This window comes from Heterodontus francisci, chromosome 3 (genome assembly GCF_036365525.1).
Source record: "Heterodontus francisci isolate sHetFra1 chromosome 3, sHetFra1.hap1, whole genome shotgun sequence".
Taxonomy (NCBI): Eukaryota; Metazoa; Chordata; class Chondrichthyes; order Heterodontiformes; family Heterodontidae; genus Heterodontus; species Heterodontus francisci.
The window spans coordinates 162433738-162451387 of NC_090373.1; the positions used below are offsets into that span (position 1 = coordinate 162433738).

The window sequence follows — 17650 nt, forward strand, 5'->3', positions numbered from 1 at the left end:
GTGCCAGTCATAGCGAAAGAGGAGGAAATTCAGACGCTTGAAGGGTTTAAAATTGATAAGGAGGAGGTATTGGGTTGGCTGCCTGCGCTTAAAGTTGATAAAGCACCAGAGCCGAATGAGATGCATCCAAGGATACTGAGGGAAGTGAGAGTGGAAATTGCAGAGGCAATGGCCATAATTTTCCAGTCTTCCTTAGGCTCAGGGGTGGTGTCAGAGGACTGGAGAATTGAAAATGATAGATCCTTTTTCAAAAAAGGATGTAAAGATAAGCCCAGCAAGTACAGGCCAGCCAGTTTAAACTCAGTGGTGGAAAGCTTCTAGAAGCGATAATTTGGGACAAAACTAATAGACAGTTGGGAAAATGTGGGTTAATTAAGCAAAGCCAGCACAGATTTGTTCAAGGAAAATTGTGTTTAATGAACTTGCTGGAGTTTTTTGATGAGGTAACTGAAAAGGTTGATCAGGGCAATATGGTTATATGGATTTCCAAAAAGCATCTGATAAAGTGCCACACAACAGACTTGTGAGCAAAATTTTAGCTCATGAAATAAAAGGGACAGTAGCAACACGGAAACAAAATTAGTTGAGTGACAGGAAACAGAGAGTGGTAGGTAATGGATATTTTTCAGACTGGAGGAATGTTTGGAGTGGAGCTCCCCACGGATCGCTGTTAGGACCCTTGTTCTTTCTGATATATATTAATGACAGAGTTTGGCATACAGGGCACAATTACATTTTGCAGCTGATACGAAACTTGGAAGCATTGTGAATTGTGAGGAGGATAGCATTAAACTTCAAAAGGATATAGATAAGTTAATGGAAAGGGCGGACAAGTGGCAGATGAAATTTAATGCAGAGAATTGTGAAGTGATTCAATTTGGTAGGAAGAATGCGGAAAGACAATATTAAATAAAGGGTACAATTCTAGAGGGGTTGCAGGAGCAGAGGGACCTGGGTGTATATGTGCATATAATATTGAAGGACAGGACAGGTTGAGAGAGTGGTTAATAAAGCATACAGCATCCTAGGTTTTATTAATAGGGGCATAGAGCACAAATACAATGAAGTTATGTTAAACTTGTAGAAAACACTGGTTCAGCTTCAACTGGAGTATTGTGTCCAGTTCTGGTCACCACACTTCAGGAAAGATGTGAAGGCATTAGAGAAAGTACAGAAAAGATTCAAGAAAATGGTTCTAGGGATGAGGAAATACTGTTATGTAGATAGATTAGAGAAGTTGGGACTGTTTTTTTGGAGAAGAGAAGGTTGAAAGGAGATTTGATAGAGTATTCAAAATTATGAGGGTCTGGATTGAGTAGGTAGGGAAAAACTGTTCCCATTGGTGAAAGGATCGAGAACAAGAGGGCACAGATATAAGACAACTGGCAAAAGAAGCAATGGGGACTCAAGGAAAAACTTTTTCATGCAGCATGTAATTGGAATGCACTGCCTGAGGGTGTGGTTGAGGCAGGTTCAATCGAGGCATTCAAGAGGGAATTGGATTGTTATCTGAAAAGGAAGAATGTGCAGGGCTACGGGGAGAAGGTGGGGAAATGGCACGATGTAAATTGCTCCTTTAGAGAGCCAGTGCAGACACGACGGGCCGAATGGCCTCCTTCTGTGTTATACAATTCTGTGATTCAATTCTTTGAATTAGTCAGATTTTTGATCTACAAGGGAGTCATGGGTTATGAGGGGAAGGAAGGAAAGTGGAGTTAAGGCCACAATCAGATCAGCCATGATCTTATTAAATGGCGGAGCAGGCTAGAGGGGCTGAATGGCCTACTCCAGCTCCTATTTCTTAAGTTCCTATCTTCTTATGTGATTCTGTGTGTGCATTGGAGGGGAACTTGCAGGTGGTGGTGTTCCCATACATCTGCTGCCCTTTTCCTTTTAGGCGGTAAAGGTCGCGGGTTTGGAAGGTACTGTGAAAGCAGCCTGTATCCTACAGTCTTTTGTCTCTGGCTTCTTGTGCATCCCTGAGGCAGGCTTTGAGGTCTTCAGCCTTATTTTTTGGAATTCGTTCCCTAGACTACTCCAGCTCTCAATCTCATTTCCCACCTTTAAAAGCCTTCTCAAAACATATCTCTTTGATAAGGCTTTCAGTTACCTCTCCTAATCCTTCTAAGAAGATTGCTGTCCATCCTTGTTCTCCTTGTGAAGAGTCATAGGATTTTCCAACATTAAAAATGTCAAATGAATAGAAATTCTTGATGTTGTACTCACCATGATGAGCAACCTCTGGAGAGCGGAGCTTGTCCAACATCAAATTCATTATTAGCTCCTCATAAATACTCTCACCTCTAAGTAGGCAATCCTGAAACTAGAGGAACATTTGTAAGATAGTACCAGTTTCTAATAAAGTTTCTAAGACCTAATACAGTTTCAGTGTAATATGAAATACATTCTGTAGTATTGTTTTTCTAGGGTGCAACTTTCTAAAAGGGAAAGTATGTCAAAATCTGGTTTACAGATTACAACATTTAATGGATTAACAAAGCACAAAACCTCTAGCAAGATTAGCAAAAATTGGAATGTCAAGCTGATGGTGCATACATATTCCTGGACTCGATTCTCAAATGAAAAATAAACAAAGGCTGTGAAATTTAGATTTTTTTGTTTTAATGAGACCCAAATCTTCTTTGGTAACTGCTGTGAGGACTGTATTTCTACTGCAAATGTCAGTCTTTGATTTCTACTTGAGTCTGAAGCAAGAACAGTAGTGAACTGAAACAGTTACCACACCAATGGAGCTCTGAAGACTGAAGTTAGCAATGAAAGACTGACTCACGTCAGACGCCATGGCAATATTTATGAAAAGTAAGAACCTCTTTGGAAAATCCCGAATAATTTTTATCATAGAGACAACGTCTTTGGTTAGAATAAACATAGGTTTTACAATGTTACAATGTTACTTTCCGTTATAAAACTACATGGAGGTTCAGTGAAAGTTGGTTTCATATACCCATTATACCTCAGCTTCATATGAAGCATGTGTTTGAAATAATTTAACTTATTAAAAAACAACTTTAAAAAAAAATTTCCTCCTAGAAAAATGTGTGACCTATTAAAGTACTAGACAAGAACTAAATTTCTTTACCTTTTGCCCAATTTCTGTGTTTGCATCAATGTTCTGTTGTATCAGTTGCTGAGCTGAAATCAAAATATCAAGTATACGTGACAACAAATACTTTGAAAGGATAAAGATATTATTGTAAAACAATATCCAATCTCATACTTACGTTCAACTAATATTGACTTCCATGCCTCTGCTAAGCTTTTAGCTAAAGTTTTTTTCCCAACACACTGCAAAAAAATGCTAAAAACAGTCAATTATAATTTCAGGATTTATTGATTTCTGAATATTAAAGCTATTTTACACTACAACAGTTATTAGATCTAACAAAAATCTTTGATAATACGTGATTTGAATAACATTAGAATATAGGGTGATTTCTGGTAAAACATCACTTCATTACAAACTATCTTCAATATTTAGTTGTAATACCCTTTTCTAATGCAAATAACCACCAAAATTGTCATAGACATACAGTTTAAAGTGTTGCTCAATATTATTTTAAATGGAATTATAATTGCTTACTGGTTTTCCTATGATTAAGAAACATGTAGGTTTTGACAGCAAAATCTTTCTCTCTGATTCATCTTCATCAAATGAATCTGTAAAGGCTAGCTGCTCCTTCTTATGTTTTGCTGCTTCCGCGTCATCAACAACCTATTGTTAAAAACAGAAATGGTGTTGGATCAATAGGTTTTGGATAAAAGATTACAAATTAAATAATTCTTTTTTTTTAAAGAAATAGGAGTTTATAATGTGTCTTTATACTTCCATTTTCTTATTTAAAAATAGCATTTTTGTCTTCAAAATCTGAAATATGAGTTAACTTGTGTTTATAAGTCTTATAAGGCATATAAAACACAAGGAATATGAAGTGGAAGATGGCAACCTTCACACAGCAAGTGAGAAATCATGATCAATGCCATCAACCCCGCCACCGAACATCAACCTCCAATTCTTCACAGCAATAACTCAGGCTACCATATGGGCCCTCTTCAGGGCCAAGCAACATGCCAGATAGGTCCTAGAGCAAGGATTCCTCCAACTCACCATGAAGGGACTTGCCCGGGTGAAGTGCAAGTATCTCACGAACATATTGAAGATGGAAGGACCTCCTCACTTTCCAAGAACACACATCTCCAATACCCAAAAGGGCAGCTGCTATGATATCCATGGATATAACTTCATGACTAACCACGATCATCCAAAATATAGCTTGGCCATATAAAGTGAAGAACACCATCACGGATTTAAATGTCTTCTACACAACTGAAGAAACAACCCCCACCACCGCCATCAAGATAGGTGAGTTGCACATTACTAAAGTGTACAAAGCCCCTAATTTGAAATGGCCACAGTGCTCCCACGTGCACCAATCCCACCCTGTACATTGGTGATTTTAACAGCTATCACACTATGTGGGCTATGAAGCAAATAAAGCTAATGAGGATCTCATGGATTGGATATCCGCAAAAGGTCTATAACTGGTCTTTGATCCAAACAGCGAGCAACTTTCCATTCTGCTTGCTGGAAACGCAACTCCAACCTTCACCTCGCCATTATTTCCAAAGATCAAAATGGGAGCATGCTTCACACATTCTGCAAAATACTCAACTTTCCCTATAGCCAATATATGCCCATCATCACATACTCTGCCATCAAAATCCCTGTGACTCTGTTGAAATGAATCCCACAATTAAACCTGGCCAAAGCTGATTGGGACTGCATTAGGTCACTCATCAAAAAAGTAATGATTCAAATCCCCACGACACCAGCATATAATCATAGGTTCATTGGGCTTCTTACCGCTGCCACCAAGACGATCATCCCCCAGGTCTTCCGGGAAAAATACACCCCATGCTCGATTAAAGAGATCCAGGACCTGCACTGGCACTAAAATCAGTCGAGCATTCTACAGCTACGGGGACCCTGCAAGAGACTCTGGACCCAGGCAGATGCCAGAGTGGATTGTTTACCTAGAAGATCTGAACTTACATTCTAGCCATCGTGCCTGGGTCCTAAAACGTCTTGGAGCTGCTAATCCGCTAGAATATTGGACCTCAAAATTCCGGCACAACTCCATGGCCTCCAAACTGGTGGACAGCACAAAAGGACCACTTGACAAAAATATTAAGTGAGAGATCCATCATCAACTATACGAGACAATGACCTTAATCCCTCCACAAGAACCCACCACCATCAGCACAGATGAAGTGAAGGACAATTTAACTGCAATGAAGAAAGGGAAGGTGACGGCGGAGATGGTATTCCCCCCAAAATTTCTTAATCATCAACAAGGCCCTAAACAACTCCAATGGCTAGAAAAGCTACATCAATACCATGGAATCGGATGCATCCCAAAAGCACGGCAGGAGGTGATGGTGACTACCATACTCAATCTGGGCAAGCCAACCGATGACCCAGAAAGCTATAAACCGATACCATTCCTGTGTACAAGCTATAAACTTCTGGAACGTATCATCCTCTGGAGAATTAGCTCTCTCGCCAAGTTAGTGATCCCTGAAAAATAAGTGGGATTCTAGCCTAATTGCAGTTGCTGCGACCAATGTTTTGGTCCATGCAATGCACAGAGGCTTGATTCCAGAATAAATCCAAGGCCAATGCGACTTCTGTAGGCCTGTCATCCGCCTATGACAGTATGAATTAAAGTATGATGTTAAAGTTCGCAAGGATTATTCCTCGCCTCAAAACACTGCGCCTGCAATGGAGGATGTTGAGCAATAGGCGACTATGTTTGGGCAACAAAGTCAATTCGTCCCAGTACCTCAACAACGGACTGCCATAAGGCGCAGTAGTCGCACCTATGATCTTCAATGTGCACAAGTGCGACACGCCACCAAGAAAGTCATGAAAATCTGCATATGTCCAGGCAACACGAGCAGCCAGCAGTCAACTTCAATGACATCAAATCCACGGCGAATGAGGGGCTAAAAATCAAGAAGGAACATTTCCCGAAATGGAAGCTCAAGCCAAACCCCAACAAAACAACAGTCACTGCATTCCATTTTGATAACAGGAACACTAAGTACATCCTGAAAGTCACTTTCTGCAGCAATACTGTGCGACATCACCCCAATCTGACCTCTTTTGGAGTGAAGTTGGACCACATGATAATATTCCACAGCCACCTGATAAAGATAGCCACCAAGATGAAGATCAACCTGGTTAAGAAACTGGCAAGCACAAGTAGTGGAACATCAGCATCAGTAGTTCAGAAATCAGTGATGGCCGTTACATAATCCTTTTTCGCATACTGTGCACTGTGAAGACCAGAAGCAGCCACACTCGACTTCTTGATGTCCACTCCCCAATCTATTCACCACAACTGGCGATCCACCAGGACATTAACACTACTTGAAGTCACTCAAGCCCTTTTGTACGCACACAATTAACCCTCAAAAATGCAACTTCAGCTCTGATGAAGCTTGGAAAGCCGAAAGGAGTTCACAAACACCTTGTGAAAAATCTGATGCAAAAGATCCCTTCAATTTTCCATGAAGTCCATAGGCAACCTAAACCTCATCTGCACAATCTATATGGCAGATATGGTTATGTGATGCACAAATGGATAAGTAAAAACTCTCAACTGTGCAATATGGTCCCTAGGACAGACCATGGAACATACATCTCAATACACGATTCATAAATATGAAGGAAATAACACAGCGATACACTCTGCTATCTGTGATGCATCTCCTAAGCTTGCATGTAAAGGTGCCGTATGAAAGGGAGTGGGTGTTGGGAGTGACTGAAGAGTGGACCAGGGTGTCGCAGAGGGAACGGTCCCTTCAGAATGCTGAAAGGGGAGTGGAGGGGAAGATGTGTTTGGTAGTGGCATCACGCTGGAGGTAGCAGAAATAGCGGAAGATGATCCATTGAATACAGAGGCTGATGGGGTGGAAGGTGAGGACAAGAGGAACCCCATTGTGCTTCTGAGAGGGAGGGTAAGGATTGAGAGCAGGTGTGTGAAATAGATTGGACCCAGTTAAAGGCCCTGTCAACCACAGTGGGGGGCAGTCCTCGGTTGTGGAAAAAGGAAGACTTTTTGAAAGCGCTAGTATGGAAGGTTTCGTTGTCCGAACAGACGCGATGGAGAAAGAGAAACTGGGGAAACGAAATTGAGTCCTTAGAGGAAGTGGGGTGTGAGGAAGTGTAGTCAAGGTAGCTGTGAGCTTATAGTGAGTATTGGTTGATAGCCAATCCCCAGAAATGGAGACAGAGAAGTCAGGGTAGAGAAGGAAAGAGTCATAGATGGACCATGTAAAGTGAGAGAAGGGTGGAAATTGGAAGCAATATCAACGCCATTTTCCAATTCAAAACAAGAGCAGGAAGTGGCACCAATACAGTCATCAATGTACCAGAAAAAGAGGCGAGGGAGGGGGTCGGAGTAGGACTGGAACAAGAAATGTTCCACATATCCCTCAAAAAGGCAGGTATAGCTAGGAGCTATGCAGATACCCATAGTCATATCTTTTATTTGGAGGAAGTAAGTGGAGTTGAAGGAGAAGTTGTTCAACGTGAGAATAAGTTCAGCCAGACGGAGGAGGGTGGCAGTGGAGGATGGGGACTGGTTGAGAGAAGGAAGAAGTGGTGAGCTCTCAAATCGTCCTGGTGGGGATGGAGATGTAGAGGAATTGGAAGCTCATGCTGAAAAGGATACAGTTAGGGCCAGGAAACTAGAAATGTTGAAGTGATGGAGGGCATTGGAAGAGTCACAGATGTAGTTAGGGAGAGACTGTACAAGGGAAGAAAAAAAGGCTTGAAATAGGAAGAAATCAGTTCAGTGAGGCAGGAACAGGTTGAAACAATGAGTCTACCAGGGCTGTCCTATTTTTGGATTTCAGGAAGGAGTTGGAAGCAGGCTGTACTGGTTTGGGGGACTATGAGGTCGGAGGCCATGGAGGGAAGATCTCCAGAGGTCAGTGACAGACCAGGATAGAACAGCTTGATGTTCGATAGTGGGGTTATGGTCTGGGGGAAGTAGGATGGAATGTCTTCTGCTAGGTAAAGGTCCGGATGCTAGACAATAATGGCACCACCCTTGTCAGCAGGTTTGATAATGATGTTAGGGCTGGACTTGAGAGAATGGAGTGCTGCAAGTTCAGAGGGAGATAGGTTAAAGTGAGTGAAAGGAATGGAGAAATTGAGCTGGCCGATGTCACGCCAGCAATTCTCAATAAAAAGTTCAAGACAGGGTAAGAGGTCAGAGGGAGGGGTGCAGGTTGAGGGAGAATACTTTTCTTAGAGAGGAGTGCAACAAAGGTTCCATAGATTGATTCCGGAGATCAGAAGATTGTCCTATGAGGACAGATTCAGTAGTATGGGTCTATACTCTCTTGAATTAAGAAGAATGAGAGGTGATTTCATTGAAACACACAAGATTCTGAGAGAGCTTGACAAGGTAGATGCTGAGAGATTGTTTCCCTGGCTGGAGAATCTAGAATTAGGGGGCCTCATCTCAGTCTTAAGTGAGCAATTTCCTTATCCTGAGATGAGGAGGAATTTCTTCACTCAGAGGTTGTGAATCTTAGGAATTCTCCATCACAGAGGGCTGTGAATGTTCAGTCATTGAGTCTATTCAAGGCTGAGATCGATAGATTTTTGAATTCTACGGGAATCAAAGCATATGGGGAATGGGCAAGAAAGTGGAGGTGTGGTTAAGGATGGTGGAGCAGCCTATCCCTTCTCCTATTACCCAGGTTCCTATGTTTTTAATCTGTCTTTGGCAATTCTGCATATGCTTCTGTACTCATATGGACTCTCTGGACAAAGTGCTACCCAGGTAGGTGAATCTGCCTACATTCTGAAGCTTGTGGTCACCAACAGTAATGATAGATGAAGTGTAATTCTTGCCTACAGCTGATTTGAAGAGTATCACCATCTTTTTAAGATCGATAATCATGCCAAATTTCAGACAAGCTGCAAGATGGTTCATTATTGTTTGCATATCATCCTGGTTATGGGAGCACAAGAGTGCAGTCATCAGCAAATAGGAGTTCATGACAAAGTTCTCCAGGCACCTTCATTTGGTTTATAGTCTTCTAAGGTTAAAGAGCTGTCGATCAATCCTGAATCTGATTTTGACTCCGATTTTGAGATTATTGAAAGCCAGGAGAAGCATAGCAGCAAAGAACATATTGAAGAGTGATGATGCAAGGATACATCCTTGATAAACACCATTTATAACAGAGAAGATGGAGTTGTCCCCGACTTCCATTACTCTAGCCCAGAGTCGCCAACCTTTTCTTTAGTGAGTTATTTCTACGACTGACTAAAAATATCATGAGCTACCCACCCCCCGCTTGTTCTGCCCCACCCGTACTTGCTCCATCCCTGCTCGCTCCGTCCCCTGCGCTCATTCCCTCGCCACTTGCTCATCCTGTTCAGACATCAGTATGTAGTGACGTCAGTGTGCGTGGTATGTCAGTATGCGGTGACATCAAAATACGCATGCACAGATTAATGCTGGCAGGATGACATGGGTGATCGCACTGTGTTGTCGGAAGCTTTATGTGAGCAACTCAAAGGCCAACGTAAGCTCCCAGTAGCTTGTGATCAATGTCTTAGCAACCCCTGCTCTGGCCAATATATGTTTGTTAACTCACAGTTTATCTCAATCACATTTTTAAAACACACAATGTGGGTTGCAACATTAATCACAAGTTCATTATTTATTGTAATACTTAATATAGCTTTTGTTTTTCCTTTACACAGAACTGTCAACTTTGATATTTTTGCCTAGAATCTTATGAAAATACTTGATTTGCAGAATACAAAAAAAATCTTATTCTATATTTTCTTCCAACTATTCCAATAATCCCAGAACACATATCTCTTGCCCTTTTGTCAACAATGCTGTAAAATAAAAATGCATCTTTGTTCACATATTACGTTATTCCAGAGTATTCAGCACAGTAATCAAAATTCGGTCTCTTAAACTTGCTCTCAGCTTCACGCGGCATTTAATAAGATTTGATACAACGCGTAGTTAGCAATCCGTATATCTAATGCATGCAATATTCAATATTGCAATAATACTATATGATTGCAATTATATGTTACGTGTATTGACTGTTTTTTTTTGCTAAATTACAGTTTCTCTCGATTGCTATTACCTCTTCCATCATCGCCATGGCACTGATTTTGATTCGGTAACTATAGAAATACAGACGCGGTGGGGTGGGCGGAAGAGTCAGTGCGCTTGCGCATTATGCACAGTGCCCTCTGGGAGGTGTAGTTCTGCAGCTCGTTTTACACGCCCCGAAGTGCACTCTCTCCCTCTGTAATATTTCGATTCCCTCTTTAACATAATTCTCACTTTAGTAAGAATAATTAACTTTGGCATTCCCTTTTCAGCAGTCGTGTCGATGGTTATGAAGAATACAGTTTCTTCGCTGTGGTCCGTTAAGGGGAATTAAAAGCTGCATTTTCCTCACACAAAACAAAAATCGCGTTTCGTACCTGACATAAGTCTGTCTCTTCGGCGACCCATAAGAAGGTCAGTCCTTCGTTAAAAACTGTTGAGATCTCCGATTCTTTGGAGCTGCTTGCCCATAAAACGTTTGCCGATTTCATTGAGAGTGGTGTCGCGGCTTGTCTCTCGAGATAAGGAGGCCAAAGAAGAAATATTGTGAATACGGATAGGCGTGGATGAGCAGGTCGTTTTTAGTTTAGCTTGTTTGTCGTGAACCACCATCCGCCGGTCTCTCTCGGCTGGCGGTGGGGAAGTTTGCGGCAATTCTTTAGTTTCGGATATAGTTAAGATAACATTTAAATTGAGTAATTATATGCGCGGTACTCGCAGTTTCCGTTGGAGAGCCCCTCGCTTGTGGTAGATTGCGGTTACCGGTTTATTTTGTTTTATCTCTCCACCCCTCTTGCTCCAGTGAATAAAACGGGCGTTGTTGTTGTTGCTGCTGCCGCCGTGGCCTCTCTGAAGCTCGAGCGGTTCCTACCTGAACTGTTGACCAGCGCGTGGCTTTTCAAACCTTGCGCTCGAGCAGCGGGATTTTGGGGCAGTTGTTCACCCGGTTGGACATCACTCCTGGAGGTTTTATCACAAGGCCTCAATGCTGCAGCCTTTCTTCCTTCACCTCCCACCATCTTCCGCCCTGGTTTGTTCGTTGCAGTGACCAGGAGATTTAATCTTTAATTCCTGGAGACGCCGGGAAAATCCTGGAGTGCTGGCAACATTGTGTTGCTTCAGGACTGTTATAAATATAGAACAATTGGTATTTTGAGTCTGTGTCTATACTTTTCTTTATTCTTTCATGGGATGTGAGCGTTGCTGGCAAGGCCAGCATTTATTGCCCATCCCTAACTGCTCTTGGGAAGTAATGGTGCGCTGCCTCGTTGAATTGCTGCATGCTCATGTGGTGTAGGTCCACCCACAGTTTTTGACCTAGCTACACCAAAGGAACAACGATATAGTTCCATGTCGTAGGAATGGGAGTAGACCATTCAGCCTGTTGAACCTGCTCTGCCATTCAATTAGATCATGGCTGATCATCTACCTCAAGGCCACTTTCCTCACTATCCCTTGATGTCATTGGTATCCAGAAATCTATCGATCTCTGTCTTTTAAAATGTTCAATGGTTGAGCTTCCTCAGCCCTCTGATATAGAGAATTCCAAAGATTTCTCCTCATCTCAGTCTTAAATGGCCTATCCCTTATTCTGAGACTATGTCCCCTAGTTCTCAACTCACCTGCCAGGCGAAACATCCTATCTACATCCACCCTGTCAAGCCCTGTAAGAATTTTATGTTTCAATGAGATCACCTCTCATTCTTTGAAAAATCTAGAAATACAGGCCCAGTTTCCTCAATCTCTCCACATAAGACAATCCTAGGGATTAGTCTGCTAAACCTCTGTTGCACTCCCTCTATGGCAGGTATATCCATCATTAGATAAGGAGACCAAAACTGTACACAATACACCAGGTGCAGTCTCACCAAGACTCTATACAATTGCAGCAAGACATTTTTACTCCTGTACTCAAATCCCCTTGTGATGAAGGCCCACATACCATTTGTCTTTATATTTTTATATATTTAGAGATACAGCACTGAAACAGGTCCTTCGTCCTACCGTGTCTGTGCCGACCAACAACCACCCATTTATACTAACCCTACAGTCATCCCATATTCCCTACCACCTACCTACACTAGGGGCAATTTACAATGGCCAATTTACCTATCAACCTGCAAGTCTTTGGATGTTGAAACCGGAGCACCTGGCGAAAACCCACGCCGACACAGGGAGAACTTGCAAACTCCACACAGGCAGTACCCAGAATCGAACCTGGGTCCCTGGAGCTGTGAGGCTGCGGTGCTAACCACTGTGCTGCCCATATCACATAGAGTGAATCAAGTTGTCTGAAGACTGGCATCTATGATGGTCAGAACCTCTGCAGGAGGCTGAGGTGAATCATCCATTCAGTGCTTCTGCCGAAGATAGTACAAATGCTTCAGCCTTTTCTTTTACACTGTTGTACTGAGATCCTCCGTCATTCAGGATGGGGATATTTGTGGTGCCGCCTTCTCCAGTTATTTAATTGTCCACCACCATTTACGACTCGATTAACAAGACTGCAGAGTTTTGGTCTGATCCATTGGTTGTGGGTTAGCTTTGCTCAGTCTATAGCCTGTTGCTTCTGCTTTTTGGCATGCAGGTAGTCCTGTGTTGTAACTTCACCAGGTTGGCATCTCATTTTTAGGTATGCCTGGTGCTGCTCTTGGCATGCTCACCTATACTCCTCATTGAACCATGGTTATTCCTTTGGCTTGATGGTAGAGGCAGAGAGAGAGATGCTGGGCCATGAGGTGACAGGTTGTGGGTTGAATACAATTCTGCTACTAATGGCTCACAATGTCTCATGGATGCTCAGTTTTAAGCTGCTAGATCTGTTCTGAGTCACTCATTTAGCATGATGCTAGTGCCACAAAACACGATAGAGAGGGTACTTGGAGTGAAGCTTGGAATTGATCTCCACAAGGACTGTGAAGTGGTCACTCCTACCAATACTGTCACGGACAGATGCTGTGTGACAGGTAGACTAGTGAGGACAAGGTCATGTAGGTTTGTCCCTGGTCACCTGCTGCAGGTGTGATCAGAAATTGTTGGCAGATAAAGAGTAGATTCTTATATAAAATCTGGTGAAAATAAGTTAGTACTCTGGTACCATGGTGTGATAACATTGTGGTTATGTTACTGGACTAACAATACAGAGAGCTTGAGTTCAAATTCCACCATGATAGTTTGAGAATTTGAATTTAGTTTGGAAATTTAAAAAAAAGTTTGTATCCTAAACCTTCAGGCCTATATGTAACTGGTCCCACATCAGAAAACAGTGAAGAATTAATCAAGCAACTAACAATAGGCAATAAAATATGTTCATGGTGATCCACAATCCCAAGAATATTTGCATATTCGAATTACAGCAAACTCGGATCATCTTTTATATGTGTGGTAACTGAATCATTAAATTCCACCAATTGAGTCAAGCCAGTTCACATGCTGAATTGCTCTGAGATTAAAACTTGCAAACAAGTTTGGACTACTCACATTACTGGACTGGGGTAGCTTGAGAATCATCCAGCACAGAAGGATGCATATGAAAAATATATCCACTGCTCTTTTTCCGTAGCCCTGCAAATTTTTCACTTTTAAGAATATATACTATTCCGTTTTCAATCTTTTAATGTAAGACAGTATTACTAAACCTGCAAAAAGTGACTCGTGCAATGAAATACTTACTTTACTTTTGTTTCTTCATTGTTTCAGGCAATGTACTAGCTACTGCAAATCCAATCTAAGAGGATGGTGATGTAATAATATTGTCAGAAGTCAGCCAGCATGCGAACAGTGCGACCAGCCATTAGCTGTATACAGAAATTGATTCTGTATGAAACTCGAGCAGTATGTTCACATTTCAATGTTTGCATGCTTTGTCAGTGGATTTTCCAATTACTATATGTTGTGCCTGTGTTTGTTTCTACATTGTTATAGTGATCTGCCTAAGGGCAAAATCTCTGCTTTTTTTCTCCATGCTTCACAGTCTTGCGCTTTCCTCTTCAGTTACTCGTAGGAGCCTCCCATTTTCAATTTCAAATTGTCTGACATCATTCTCTTTCTCACTCTTGGTCTACATCCCTCTAATCTTCCTTCAGTCACCTCCTTCAAGTTCTCATGCCTTAGAATATTGCCCAACCTTGTTGCCGTTTCTTGATATTCACTAATGATTTATCCTACTCCACCATCCTCAGAACTTTTTCGTTGCTCCTGTGTTCTTTCCAAGTGACTTCTAGTCTTTGGATGTCCACTTTTCCTAAGGTCTACGTTTCAGCCCCATACAACAAGACTCTCCAGATCACAGTCTTGATAATTCATTTCTTAAGATCTCTATTCATTCTAATGATTTCTTGTAAGACAGTAACCATCTTCTGATGAGTTGCTTCCCAGGTACTTAAATTGTGATACCTGTTCCAGCTGTTGACTGCTTATCTTGACTTCTGCTTTCCCACCATTATTTCATCCAATCTTCATAGCTTTCATTTTTTACATTAATTTTCATTCTGTAAACTTTCAGCACTTCATTCTATCTATTCGTAACTGTACATCTTATGCTGTGCTAGCCGCTAGAGCCTGGTGAGAATCAAAAAGGGAAATCAAAACCCAAGGTGGGATAGAGAGAAAATGCAGGGCTCTAAGGGGTCAGGTTTTGTGAAGTAGTAGACAATATGAAAGGCACAATTCAACATGGCGGCTCCTCATCAGACCCCTTTCCTATCCTGAGTGGCGTGAAACAGGGCTGTGTTCTCGCACCCACACTTTTTGGGATTTTCTTCTCCCTGCTGCTTTCACATGCGTTCAAGTCTTCTGAAGAAGGAATTTTCCTCCACACAAGATCAGGGGGCAGGTTGTTCAACCTTGCCCGTCTAAGAGCAAAGTCCTCATCAGGGAACTTCTCTTTGCTGAGGATGCTGCTTTAACATCTCACACTGAAGAGTGTCTGCAGAGTCTCATCGACAGGTTTGCGGCTGCCTGCAACGAATTTGGCCTAACCATCAGCCTCAAGAAAACGAACATCATGGGCCAGGATGTCAGAAATGCTCCATCCATCAATATTGGCGACCACGCTCTGGAAGTGGTTCAAGAGTTCACCTACCTAGGCTCAACTATCACCAGTAACCTGTCTCTAGATGCAGAAATCAACAAGCGCATGGGAAGGGCTTCCACTGCTATGTCCAGACTGGCCAAGAGAGTGTGGGAAAATGGCGCACTGACACGGAACACAAAAGTCCGAGTGTATCAAGCCTGTGTCCTCAGTACCTTGCTCTATGGCAGCGAGGCCTGGACAACGTATGTCAGCCAAGAGCGACGTCTCAATTCATTCCATCTTCGCTGCCTCCGGAGAATACTTGGCATCAGGTGGCAGGACCGTATCTCCAACACAGAAGTCCTCGAGGCGGCCAACATCCCCAGCTTATACACACTACTGAGTCAGCGGCGCTTGAGATGGCTTGGCCGTGTGAGCCGCATGGAAGATGGCAGGATCCCCAAAGACACATTGTACAGCGAGCTCGCCACTGGTATCAGACCCACCGGCCGTCCATGTCTCCGCTTTAAAGACGTCTGCAAACGCGACATGAAGTCCTGTGACATTGATCACAAGTCGTGGGAGTCAGTAGGCAATGAAATGAATGTCCAGAGAGTGGTATTATTTGAGGAAGGAATCTTGACTGCAGGACTAGAACAACTCTCTACTCTTCTTTGAAAAAACTCCAGGTCATTTCTAATGTCCACCTAGCCTCAGTTTGATATATGATCCGGAGAACAGCACCCCCAATAATGCAGTACTAGCTTCACACTGCACTGGATCATGAGGTGAATTCTGCAACCAGGGCTTCAATAAAGTTGCCAGCGTTTGCCAGAGCTGGCGGGCAGCCATAAAGGCGGGGCTAAAGTGTGGCGAGTCAAAGAGACTTAACAGTTGGCAGGAAAAAAGACAAAAGCGCAAGGGGAGAGCCAGCTGTATAACAGCCCCGACAAACAAATTTTTCTGCAGCACCTGTGGAAGAGCCTGTCACTCTAGAATTGGCCTTTATAGCCACTCCAGGCGCTGCTCCACACACCACTGACCACCTCCAGGCGCTTACCCATTGTCTCTCGAGATAAGGAGGCCAAAGAAGAGTAGAAAAGATCAGAGGTTAACAACAGTTCAGAAAGCAATTGCCAAGGTCAGTGTGATGGATTGAAAAGTGCCATCTTATAAAGTTGGTAAAGTAAACATTGGTATATTTAAAAGGAAAAGAGTTAGAAAACCATGGGTCTCAGAAGAAATGCTGAAGAAAGTGGAAGAACAAAACATGAATGAAGTAGACAACTGTATGGAAAACTGAACAATTACCAGGCGAGATAGAGTTGTTGGGGAGACCAATGCAGGAAATTGGAAGAACTACAAAATAAAGAACAGACACTCTCTCTCAGAAAATAAAGGAATTGACTGGAGGAAGGAGAGGTAAGCAAGCAGAAAGAGACATTGATAGTAGAAATGGTATACTGCTTATAAAACCCGAGGAAGTAAAGAACAGATTGAAAGGGTACATCAAAGACCTGTATGACCAAGATGGCAAGCCAACAGAACTAGAACCAGAAAAGAAGACAACATTTCCCAGGATGATTTGAGGGGAAATGGTGGCATCGTGGTAATGTCACTAGCTAGTGGTCCAGAGGCCCGAGCTAATGCCCTGGGGACATTGGTTCAAATCCCACCAAAGAAGATGGTAGAATTTAAGTTCAATTAACAAAAATCTGGAATTGAATCAGTAATGGTGACATGAAACTACCATTGATTGTCATTAAAAACCCATCTGGTTCACTAGTGTCCTTGAGGGAAGGAAATCTACCTTCCTTACCTGGTCTGGCCTAGATGTGACTCCAGACCCACAGTAATCTGATTGAAATGGCCAATCAAGCCACTCAGTTGTCAAAGGCAATTAGAGATTGGTAACAAATGCTGGCCTTGCCAGCAACGTCCACATCCCATGAAAGAATTTAATCTTCTCGAATGTGAAATAATTAAAGGTGTAAAAGAACTGAAGCCAGGACAGGCAGAAGGATGTGATGGGATCCCTGCAGAAATGATAAAAGGACTTGGAAAGAAGACAGCAAGAGAATTGATTAACTTGTGTAAGGAGATGTACACTAAAGGAGAATGGCCGGAAGACTTTTTGAAGAGCGCACTGGTCCCATTGGAGAAAAAGGCAAATACCACAAAATGTGAAGAGCACTGCACCATAACTTTGATTACACTTGCATCCAAGGTAATGTTAGTGATCCTAGCAAATAGATTGGAAGCCAAAATCAAGCCATTACATTGGCTGTGATCAGTTAAGTTTTAGGAAGCGTTCTGGAGCTAGAGAGGCTGTTGCAGTGATGAGAGTGTTAAGCAAAAGAAGCATGAAAAACCAGCAAGATCTGTAGACCTGCTTTATGGATTATGGAAAAGCTTTCAATGGGTGAACTGGCAAAAGCTGTTGAATCTGCTGGAG

At 42.5% G+C, this 17650-nt stretch overlaps 2 protein-coding genes across 8 annotated transcripts in view; one reads left to right on the forward strand and one right to left on the reverse strand.

Moving 5' to 3' along the window:
- The window catches only part of ak9 (adenylate kinase 9), a 455773-nt gene extending 444372 nt beyond the window's left edge, over positions 1 to 11401 (reverse strand). For 4 of the 5 annotated variants that reach the window (XM_068027233.1, XM_068027231.1, XM_068027230.1 and 1 more), the window contains exons 1-5: positions 10559 to 11401; positions 3602 to 3733; positions 3243 to 3306; positions 3101 to 3153; positions 2227 to 2323 (exon numbers count right to left, since the gene is read on the reverse strand). In XM_068027233.1, coding sequence (XP_067883334.1) covers positions 2227 to 2323; positions 3101 to 3153; positions 3243 to 3306; positions 3602 to 3733; positions 10559 to 10672 — 460 coding nt within the window. In that variant the 5' untranslated portion in view covers positions 10673 to 11401. Of the gene's footprint in view, positions 1 to 2226; positions 2324 to 3100; positions 3154 to 3242; positions 3307 to 3601; positions 3734 to 10212 lie in introns of all 5 variants that reach the window. The other variant, XM_068027240.1, reaches the window with a different exon arrangement.
- fig4a (FIG4 phosphoinositide 5-phosphatase a) overlaps positions 10401 to 17650 on the forward strand; it is a 133569-nt gene continuing 126319 nt past the window's right edge. For 2 of the 3 annotated variants that reach the window (XM_068027260.1, XM_068027272.1), the window contains exons 1-2: positions 10603 to 10755; positions 13881 to 14015. In XM_068027260.1, coding sequence (XP_067883361.1) covers positions 13953 to 14015 — 63 coding nt within the window. In that variant the 5' untranslated portion in view covers positions 10603 to 10755; positions 13881 to 13952. The other variant, XM_068027266.1, reaches the window with a different exon arrangement.